The 12351-nt window shown below is 36.7% G+C and overlaps 1 protein-coding gene across 1 annotated transcript; it reads right to left on the bottom strand.

The window, feature by feature from the left end:
• Positions 1-238: 238 nt before the first annotated feature.
• LOC144453947 (pyruvate dehydrogenase E1 component subunit alpha, mitochondrial-like) lies at positions 239-11302 on the bottom strand. The gene is made up of 9 exons (XM_078145317.1): positions 11070-11302; positions 9901-9975; positions 8455-8628; positions 7757-7883; positions 7289-7380; positions 6246-6494; positions 6001-6072; positions 4022-4198; positions 239-1886 (listed from the first exon to the last, which is right to left on the bottom strand). Exons 1-9 carry the CDS (start codon positions 11157-11159, stop codon positions 1725-1727), a joined length of 1218 nt encoding a protein of 405 aa, XP_078001443.1. The 5' UTR covers positions 11160-11302; the 3' UTR covers positions 239-1724.
• Positions 11303-12351: the final 1049 nt, after the last annotated feature.

Below are 12351 nucleotides of genomic sequence, written 5' to 3'. Positions count from 1 at the left end.
GAGAGAGAGAGAGAGAGAGAGAGAGAGAGAGAGAGAGAGAGAGAGAGAGAGAGAGAGAGAGAGAGAGAGAGAGAGAGAGAGAGAGAGAGAGAGAGAGCGAGAGAGAGAGAGAGAGAGAGAGAGAGAGAGAGAGAGAGAGAGAGAGAGAGAGAGAGAATGTTCATAATTTCAAGTCATTTATTATACCATTATCAAGACATTTCTGATTGTGGCTTTGAATTGAGATCATCAGTAATATGTTCGTATCTAGTTGATGTATTAACATGTCTATTCTGTACGTAGTCTAAATTAACACTATAATATTACACTTCTGTATACAGATATCTACTGTACATTGCATCAAAACGTCACATTTCAAGAAATGCCGTTTATGGTTGACAGTAAGATACTAACAATGGTTTTGATGATTTAGTACAGCTTGAGTATATATACATGTACTGTATAACAATTCCTCCACAGAGTAAAACTAGAAATAAATAAATACATACAGTTGTTGGTTCTGCAAAATGGATTTTACAGAAATATATGACCCATTTTTACCATCTGTTAGTTCAAGGGTTTTATTATCAGTGGTATAACTAATTTTGTTCCACTAGATTTCCCAAGGAATCTACATGACATGCAGAAACTTTCTCAGTCACCGATGAACAGAATCCATTGAGCATAAATTAAGCACGAGGCAAACGGCATAATGTACTATAACTTTAAATCTTTATTTTTGGCATGCCATGCTATACAAGTTTAACTACACTGTATTCAATACACTGGATGACAATTGTGGAAACAACAGAAAGACACCAAGACTGTCCAGGCAAGAAAAGGGTAATGGGAAAAACGAAAGGGAATGAAACACACAAGGTGAACACTGGGGGCGCTAAATTTATCCCAATGACTGGCGTATTTTGCTGTACCTCTTGTTTCGTTGATTACTCAATTGCAATTGTTTTGTATCTATTCATCTAGGCAGACTTTTTTTCTGTTAACTTTACTTCCATCTGTCATAATGTTGATATATTTATGTCGATTTTGGCAGAAAAAGTAAATGCCTGACATGTTTGTCTCAAAGTCAACCTCAAGTTCCAAAGGCTTTTTATTTCACCTAGCTTAAAATTTAATGTACACTTTTCTCAATTTTTCCCCCTACCTCTTCTAACATGTTAACACCTTGGAAAAAACCCCACCAAAATTGGTAATTACACCCACACTTATGTTGTGTCGCCAACATTTTGGTGTTCCTGCAGAATTCAATACAATGATTTCAATTAGTGTGTATACAATTGTTTGCATTCATTACAGAGTTCATCTCATTTGTGACTTAAAATTTAGAAAAAATTTCAATCTGTTTTACATAACTCACGACTCACTTTGCATAGTTTTATGCATCAAATTTTCTACAAACACTTCATTACCTTTGTTTTAAGTTTCAATACACCCACTTCAAAACATTTTATTGATATAAAAGAAAAGTATGTCTCCATTCCCAAGAAATCAGACATGAGATGTTAGCAATATTCCAATCATTTTCATTTGTTTTCAATATTTTAATAAAACTTGTCCATCAATTTAGATTTTTATAAATAAAATCCTATCTCAGAGTCTTAAAAAAATTTCACACGGAGCTCACACTAGGATTTAACACTGTTCAAGTGTTTCCTTGGTGATTCTTTTCTGTACTCTCTGCTGACAATCTCTGAGATTATGGTCTCTGTACAGCTAGAGTTGATTTATGATGAGAGAAAACTCTGAGAAGGCTGACATCCTCTGACCATATAGCCTGGTGTATCAGCATAAATATCACTATATAGTGCTTCAAGTGGAAGTTCAGGATCAGTCTTTGCTAACTGTACAGCTTCATCCACCAGTGCTCTTACATCCAAGTCAATTTTCTGCCAAATAAAACAATTAAAGCATTGAAAATACAAGATTTGAAGTTGTACATCATAGTGGTTCTCCCAATACAGTTCAAAACTTGTCATTACCTAGTCGAGAGAGTTGTATATTGTGGTGTCAGTGTGCCCTCTTCAATCTGACGTGCCACTGACACACACAATTTCTAGTGACACACCAAAATTTGGTATTCCCCTATCTCTTACTATGTGGTGACTCACAAGAAATGCTAGTTTTATCATTTTGACCGAGAACATCAAAATTTGACTATCATTAGCCTAGAGGGCACACTGTTGTGGTCTAAATATCGCAAGCTATCCAAACCAATGCCAAGACTTCTGACCTTGTTAGCACAGAAATATCTTCAGAATTTGAAATTACCACATACAGCTGTGCTGCATGTCTTTAAAACTCACATGTAAACAAACATGAATGATGTGACTGCACCACCACATGACTAACATTGGGAGGGTAAGTTGAGTTAACATGAATGATGTGACTGCACCACCACATGACTAACATTGGGAGGGTAAGTTGAGTTAACATGAATGATGTGACTGCACCACCACATGACTAACATTGGGAGGGTAAGTTGAGTTAACATGAATAATGTGACTGCACCACCACATGACTAACATTGGGAGGGTAAGCTGAGTTAACATGAATGATGTGACTGCACCACCACATGACTAACATTGGGAGGGTAAGCTGAGTTAACATGAATGATGTGACTGCACCACCACATGACTAACATTGGGAGGGTAAGTTGAGTTAACATGAATGTGACAGCATCCCAACATGACTAACATTGGGAGGGTAAGTTGAGTTAACATGAATGATGTGACTGCACCCCACATGACTAACATTGGGAGGGTAAGTTGAGTTAACATGAATGATGTGACTGCACCCCACATGACTAACATTGGGAGGGTAAGTTGAGTTACATCCCCACATGACTAACATTGGGAGGGTAAGTTGAGTTAACATGAATGATGTGACTGCACCCCACATGACTAACATTGGGAGGGTAAGTTGAGTTACATCCCCACATGACTAACATTGGGAGGGTAAGTTGAGTTAACATGAATGATGTGACTGCACCCCACATGACTAACATTGGGAGGGTAAGTTGAGTTAACATGAATGATGTGACTGCACCCCACATGACTAACAATGGGAGGGTAAGTTGAGTTACATCCCCACATGACTAACATTGGGAAGGTAATCCCCACATGACTAACATTGGGAGGGTACATGTAAGTTGAGTTACATCCCCACATGACTAACATTGGGAGGGTAAGCTGAGTTAACATGAATGATGTGACTGCACCCCACATGACTAACATTGGGAGGGTAAGTTGAGTTACATCCCCACATGACTAACATTGGGAGGGTAAGTTGAGTTAACATGAATGATGTGACTGCACCCCACATGACTAACAATGGGAGGGTAAGTTGAGTTACATCCCCACATGACTAACATTGGGAAGGTAATCCCCACATGACTAACATTGGGAGGGTACATGTAAGTTGAGTTACATCCCCACATGACTAACATTGGGAGGGTAAGCTGAGTTAACATGAATGATGTGACTGCACCCCACATGACTAACATTGGGAGGGTAAGTTGAGTTACATCCCCACATGACTAACATTGGGAGGGTAAGCTGAGTTAACATGAATGATGTGACTGCACCCCACATGACTAACATTGGGAGGGTAAGTTGAGTTAACATGAATGATGTGACTGCACCCCCCACCCCACAAGTTGAGTTAAATGGGAAGATTTCAATATCAAGGTTTGTGGGGGGGTCCATGAAATGCACCTCTGAAATAAACTCTTTATACGTTTGCTATTACTCTGTTCCTAGAAGACTCCAGACCCTTTCATTTAGAATTAAGAAAAGGACCAGAAGCATGCTTTCATATGGCCCAGTTTGGAGACATTATGATAACTTGGATTTTCAGTGAAATTTGTCCATGATGCTCATTCTTACTTTAATAGCATTATTTATATATTATTATTTACATGTCAAAACATGTCGAAGATAAGTCAACAAATGAAAATCATCGATCCTCTCTCAGGGATCCTCTCTCAGGAATCTATACTTATTGCCAAAACAAAGTCACTTACCTTAAGTTCCTCAGCGGTAGCAAGACCACTTGATGTCATACGCTCTTTGAAACCAGTGATTGGATCTCTAGATTTTCTGACTTCCTGGATCTCTTCACGAGTACGATAACTTGTACCAGGATCACTCATACTATGGCCACTGTAGCGATATGTTGCAACCTCCATTAAAATTGGCCCCTGGGATAAATACAGGGAAATAATTAAGAATTGGTACTCTGATCTATTTATAAATTATATGGAATTATTGAAATCAAAAAATTATGAATAACAGAATAACATTCAGTACGATCTCTCTCTCTCTCTCTCTTTCTCTCTCTCTCTCTATCTCTCTCTCTCTCTCTCTCCCTCTCTCTCTCTCTCTCTCTTCATGGTTGCACAATGAATATTCATGAGAGATTTTTTTACACTGAATGGAATAAGCACTCATGAGTCATGAATATTCATTGTGCCATCATGAATATATTATTTCTGCTAACTCCCTCTGATCAATATGTACAATGTCTAACTATTGTTTTTTTTAAATTTACAGTGAATATATTGTTTGTTGTCTGATTGAAAGAAATAATACCACATGAACAATTACAGATAGTGTAGCTTGAAGATGTAAATTTTACCAGATTTTTCCCTATCCCTACATGTCACACCATCACACAACACACCGATCAAAAACTTAAGTAAGCCAAATAGAACGCTTTTTTCCCCCTGATAACCTGACAAACCCTAGTTTAAGCCACTGACCCTAAACAATTTTTTTTTAACATTTTAAAAACTGTAGGTAAAATGGTGAATTTTTTTTTCTATTTTCATGTAAATTTATGTATATTTTTTATATTCAAAATGAAAAGTTACTTTATTTCTACATGATTTTGTTTGGTCATCCACTTCCAGAGAATTCAGGTCTCTTCAGATTGTGAGTTGAATTTATACTTTACAGTCTAGTCTGTATATTGTGTTCATCTACATCACACATAACTGTCTTCATTTACTTCTTTTACACCTCATCAAACTATCACACAATTATTGTGATGAACGAGTATGACTTTGGGTTGAAGTAATTTTTCAAAAATTTAAATAAAAATACCAGACATTTGTATTTTCTGAAATCATATCGGCAACAAACAATATTTGTTTTATTTTGCCTGAATTCTTAGCATAGACATTAAACCCTGTAATCCATACAAATAGAAATCCACCAGACCTGATAGGTTAATTGGTTTTGATTTATAAATGACTGTGATATGCTTCATTATAATGGGAGAGTTTATCTAACAACACCACTTACATAATAACATTAATATTACTACCTAATCAATAAGCCAAGCTAAACTATGACAGTGATCAATATCCACAGTTTTTATGAGCATTGTTAACTTTATTAATTTATGAAATCCTAATTGGGGTTGTATCGCATGAAAGATAATGTATTATAGTATAACATGTATAATATTTTGAGTAAATGAGTGAGAACAGGATGTGAATATATCGTTCTAATTAACTGGCTATGTATGTGTCTGTGTGCCTGTATGTGTCTCTGTGTGTGTGTCTGTCTGTCTGTGTGTGTGTGTGTGTCTGTGTGTGTGCATGTGTCTGTGTGTGTGTCTGTGTGTATTTGACTGCATGTTTTTGTTTTTTGTGTGTGCGTGTGCATGTATGTATGTATGTATGTATGTATGTATGTATGTATGTATGTATGTGTATGTATGTATGTATGTGTGTGTGTGTGTGTGTGTGTGTGTGTGTATGTATGTATGTATGTATGTATGTATGTATGTATGTATGTATGTATGTATGTATGTATGTATGTATGTATGTATGTATGTATGTATGTATGTGTGTTTGACTGTGTGTTTGAGTGTGCATGTTTTGGTGTGAGAGTTTGTGTTCATGTGTCTGTGCACGTTTGTGTGCACGCTTGTGTGTGTGTGTGGGGGGGGGGGATTAATAACAAATATATGTATATTTTGAGAACTTTGCCATACCTTGCCTGACCTGGCATAATCAGCACAGAACCTTGTAGCTTCTCTTACAGCAAGTACATCCATGCCATCAGTCTGTAAGTAAATACATATAATAAAATCATTAACTTGGACATAAGATAGACAATGGAACAAAATTAGAAAATTTGATAATAGCTTGAACTGAACAACTAGCCATCCAGTACACCACATTTTAATCAAATTTGTGGACCTGTATATCAGGGAGAACAGTGAAGCATAAATCTTACCCGAATGCCGGGAACATAATCTCCTCTCTCAAAGTAGTCTGTACTTGCTGAGGCTCTTTCCACACTTGTGCCCATACCATATCCGTTGTTTTCACATACAAATATGACTGGTAAATCCCATAGTTTAGCCATGTTGTAAACCTCAAATAGTTGTCCCTGGTTTGCAGCACCATCTCCATACAGTGCTACACAGATATTGTCAGTGTCCATGTACTTCATTGCAAATGCAATACCTGCACCAAGTGGTACCTAAAAACAAGTAGAGTGGTTAGTTTTAATGCTAGCCACGTTCACACCATAGGCACAAAAAAAAAACCCTCCCATGTATAACTCCTAACTCAAGGATGAGTTAGGACCACTTGATATAGCGTCCCTTCTCATAAAAGTCAACGTTTTTTCTTGCAAATCAAAATGCAAGTCAAAATGGTAAAAAATTGGATTTCCTTTATTCTGAAAGCTCCAGTTTGTTGGTCCGCTTACGTAACCACTCACTACCCATATAAGTGGAAACAATTCATGACTGTATCTTTCAGGCTAGGTTTCCTTGCAAGTCACCATACACAAAATGATTCTGTAAACACCACATTTTTGTGGGTCACAAGAAACTGTTGTGTGTCAGTGGTGCGTCATACAGGCTTTGGGCCTCACTCATGATAGTTTTTCACACCAGCTACATATATATCACAGCCACAAAAACACCTTCATAACTCCCACCTCAGGGAGAAGTCAGTACGACAGGATGTTCATGTAAACGCAAACTCCTCCTCAAAGACACATGGAGATTGTTTTTCAATTTTTTTCAAAAAAAAAGATTCTTTTATAAAATCATTTCTGTATGTATAAAATATTATTATAATAAGTCATAAAAATGATCCCGGTAAAAATAATGACTGACCAAGGAATGATAGTTAGAAGTTTTTTCATGTTTTTTTTTCTTCATCAAAATGTTTACCATTTTTACACAAACATACCCCGCATTTGATTGTTGATTGATAATTGTGTGTCAAGAAATGAAGATTTGAGACAAGTAAAAGTTGTCATACCTGTGCTCCTACAATACCATTTCCTCCGTAAAAATTAGGTGCATACATGTGCATTGAGCCTCCTTTACCCTTAGCATTGCCTGTATTTCGACCTTCAAGGTGAACAAAATATCAAATATGTAATTAAAATAAAGTCAATTTATACTACTATTTAGAATTCCACAAATTTTTTTCTCTTCAGCCAAGGAAAGTATGAGTGACCTAAAAGGCCTTGTCATAATGTGTCATGAGACAGTTAATGATAAAACCTGTCACAAGTATTTTCTAAGTATATATATATATATATGTCAAATCTGTGTCTGTGTCAAATCTGTCAAATCTATCTGTGTATGTGTGAGTATGTGTGTGAGTCTGTGTGTCTGTCTGTGTGTCTGTCTGTAGGTGTGTGCGTGTGTGTGTGTGTGTGTGTGTGTGTGTGTGTGTGTGCGTGTGCATGTACGTATGTATGTACATGTGTGACTGACTAACCTGTTAGTTCTGCTAATACTCCATGTACAGATATACCTCTGGTATATGCCCATCCATGTGCTCTATATGCAGTTATGATAGCATCATCACGTTTAATGGCTGCTTCAATGCCAACACAACATGCTTCCTACAAATAAATACACATTTCAACACATTGGTAATACAGATAAACTTATTATAGATAACTTTACTCTTCATATTATCCTTCATTCAGCTCAGCCCATAAGGTCACTCTAAGTCAGAGTACGAGTGATGAATAGTAAATCCCTTACAGGAGAATTTTTCAGCTGAATGAAGAAAAAAATATTGGGTGAAAATAAAATTATACCTGCATAAATTGAATTTTATCAGAACTGGAGAAAATAATTGTGATTTTTTTAAATTTGACTCATATTTGTACCACAGCACCACAAATGGCACAGACAGTAGCAGACATGATTGGTCAGGTGAAAATTACTTTTCTGGGTTGTTTCTGGGATTGACCGATGTGTGAGCGCGCCCCATCACGGCATACCTTACAGACTACACCAAACATAAATAAAAACAGTTAAGCAGTCTCATCTCTGTTCACAAACATTACAAATTTTCCATAATTCAAGACTGACATTAACAATGAATGACATGCACTAGGGATATTTATATCAGGTGATCTTATCAGAATCTACTGTCATATAAACGTGATTTCTTTGAACACATACCTGTCCAGAATATAAATGACAAAATCCCCGGATTACTTTAGCTTTGTAAAGGTTGCCAGCTGCAGTTTCCATGCGCCGAATAACCTGCATTTGTCTGTAGTACTCCAAGGCTTCATCACGAGTTACTTTCACTTCAGTTGATGGACCCTGGTCTAATTTATGCAGATTATATTCCTGTGAGAAACAGTAAACAAAAATTTGGTTGATGTAAATGTTGTATAAAGTTGTTTTTTATCATTTTGCTATCTGAAAGAGAATTTCATTTCCTAATAGGCATGTTATTAAAAAACAATCATTTGACTTTTTGATCGAGACAATGACTTCCCCTCCGAACACTATTATATGTTCGATATGAATATATGTCAGAACGTGTGAGGTATATGAGACATAAGTGCAAATAAGTCAAATCTTTTGTTCTACTTTGACCCTCTAGCATGATGAGGTAAAATGCTATTGCAGGACTTAAATACTGATCTTTTAACACTGCTTTTGTTTTGTGGTCAGTCATGACATATATACTTTCCAAAGACTGAGTTGATCATCTGACCTGTTTTTGATGTCTTTAACTAAAATGAAACAAATTAGGGTGAATATTGAAATGATAATCAGTCAGCTTTCAGAAGGTACTTTAACCAGACTGCATGTTGCTTGTGCGTGTTGTTGTGACCATGACTGACATCAGATACCTTGCTTGACTTCCATGAAATGAATAGATCACTAACGATGAAACATTTTGCAAGTGCACTTGATTGACTTTAGCATACAGTTGTGAATGGTGTTTTGATAGTCTCCACTACACCACCAGTTGTGTTGGTGTCATGGAGACTATCAGAACACCCACAATTCTTGGTACCCACACTAGTATTTTACTTCATGTTAAAACTTAAAAGGTCAAAATAGAAGGTAGACATATTCACATGCACATCTATCAGGGGCGAACAAATCCACTGGTCGTGGGTCTGGGTGGACCACACAAATTTTACTTTGTCTGGTCCGTCAGACCAGTACCTTACTGTTAATAACTATGTTAAAAAGTCATCTGAATATACAGATTCATAGGCAAGATTTAATATTTCACATTAGCGGGACCTTGGACCACTAATTCTTTCAGCAGGACCACTGGATTTTTTAAGGCACTGGTCCAGAAACCACCGATTCACAAAATGATTTGTTCACCCCTGTCTATAGTAATGCATGTGTAGAGCATGAAATGGAAGCAATGGTGTCGACCAAGAAACTGAATGATCATTATTTGTATGATGTGCCTGGGTGATAACATTCTATTTCAGGTACCGAGATGTTATAGTCAAGATGATCACAGCCTCACTTTCATGTATCTATAATCACTGGATACATAACATGACTATGCACATTCTACACTCTTCAGATAAAATACCTGATATGTACTTTTGACATAATGTACAATGTACATGATTTGGAAATTACCTTGGCTGTAAAGTTGGCTTCTGTCACTTTATCAGAGTATTTCCTTATGGCTGTACATGTAGGTAACTGTATTCTCTGTGAAGAAGAAATATGAATCAGAATACCATGATTTTTACAATTACGAACATTAAATAATTACAAACAGGATATTCTAAATTCTAATCATAAACTTCTTCCTTCATCAAGTTCATGTCAAATGTGCAGTCATTCCCATATCTACATCCACATTTATTCATGTGTATACCTTTTAGAAATAAACAGACATTTCACACAAAATTTAGTATCAATGAAAAAGGATACACATATCTTGCAATGCAAAACAAGCTGTTATAACTTATATCAATGTATAGATTATATGGTAATACATGTACATACAGAATATTCATATACCATGGACATGTGCAAGTCATGAATATATACATGAGCATCCTGGGTGCACAAGGCTATTTACACATTGATATTTCATTTGCATGGGCTGGGGCTGGGGCTGCAGGGGCTGGGGTGCTACATGTACATGGCTTTTGCATGTTCCCATTATTCAGACCACAGCTGCGTCTCTCCAGCTTGTTTCTTATGCCTACAGTGACACGTGATGTCAGCCTGTACATAATAATTACAACCATAATGATGCACACATGACATGACATCAAAGAAAATTTGGGATCCACTCTCTGTAACTTGTTTGACTCTTAATTGTGTAGTGTACAAATACTATTAATGAAAGGCTGTCTTGATTACACTGTATTATTGCAATTTACAGTCTTAACACAGACACAGACACACAGACAGACACAGACATGTTCTCTCTTTATTGTAATACTACATTGACAAGTGTATTGCAATTACATAATACATGTACACATTATAATATATACGTACTGTAGTCTGTATATATCGTACATCAAATGTTGAATTAGTATACTAGTGTAGTATATTAATATTACAGTACTGTACATTTACATTTTCATTCTTCTCAGATGGTGGAGATTCAGTGCCTGGGGAGCCATGCACCCAGCAGGCAGACCTACCAGCTTGCACGATTGAGATAGGGATTTCTGTCGGTTAAACTTGATCTGACCTAAATAAATCATGCTATGCCAAGAAGAAATATCAAAACATGATGGCAAATTATGCACCATTCCATAATATTAATATACATAATCCCTTACCGGTGTTGCGTAAGTGATGATACCTTGGTGACTTCGATAGCAAACCCGTAAGTTTTTCCCAAGCCTCAGGACTGCCCTCGAGAGTGACATGGTGTCAATTTAGGTTGCTTTTAAAAAATATACAGTACGTGATGAAGCAGGGCTTGCAACTATGCAAAACTATTTGAGAAATCTGATAAAGTTGGGGATCGACTGCCTGGCAGAAGGCAACAATCGACTTCACCCGTTTTATGGTCACTCTCTGATTCAGATTGTGTTTCAGAATCGTTTCTGATTCGCATTGGAATTGTTTCCTACGATGCGATCTGTATCCGCATTAGGGGCGAGATCAATAGTTCAATGTATATGATAAAAAACACATAAATTCTGTAAGTTAGGCCGTAGATCCACCACCCCACCCCTTCTAACTAAATTGGACAAAATTGAAAATAATGTCTCAGACGGCAGCACAATCAATTTCAAATCAGAACGTAGTTGCATGGATGTACACGTATCTAGGTCTCCAGATCCCCGATTGCATCCACGATAGTAGTAACCCTATGTTTATGCATAGCCGGTATGTAGTGGGGAAGAAAGTAGTTGTTTTGTTGGCACTTTAATGTATTTTAGTGTCACGCATTTACAATTTGACGATTTTTTAAAATAGGAATATTTGTATTATATTTAGGGGTACAAAACAAACCCATTAAAAGTACAATAGTTCAGTGTGATGAGAAGTAAAATGCCCCCCCCCCCCAAAGCAAAATAATTTAGTTTTTTTTATCCTACATTGAACTATTGATATCACCTCGAGTAAAACTGAACGACACTCTTCTTATTACTTACAACATGGTACCCAGAATGGGTTGGAACCGTCCGCAATGCACAGTAAGAGGTAAGTGGTTTAACCACTCGACCACCATAGCCCCAGACTATACAACTTAGCGTCGCCAAAGGCGTACACTTTAAATCTTGGAGAGCTGTTTCATAATTTTTACATGTCATCACATATATAAGACCGGGCCGAAACTTGTTTATCATTCATTGATTGATCAGTGCATCACAGTATTGCAAAGTGCATCACAGTATTGCCCACAGTAGTCTAGTTCCAAACTGGTACAGTATTTAATACGTATTAAAAAGTTCATTACTCTACCAGTAATTAAAGTAATGAAGTTTTTTAATACGTATAAATACTGCACCAGTTTGGAACTAGACTATACCCACAGTTATGTGGAGGATAAGATTCATTCACAAGAACTTGAATGGTCAAATTACAATTAAACATTCAAAACATACTAAC

Source organism: Glandiceps talaboti, chromosome 3 (genome assembly GCF_964340395.1).
Source record: "Glandiceps talaboti chromosome 3, keGlaTala1.1, whole genome shotgun sequence".
In the NCBI taxonomy this organism is placed as follows: domain Eukaryota; kingdom Metazoa; phylum Hemichordata; class Enteropneusta; family Spengelidae; genus Glandiceps; species Glandiceps talaboti.
This window is presented reverse-complemented; position numbering and strand designations above follow the sequence as displayed.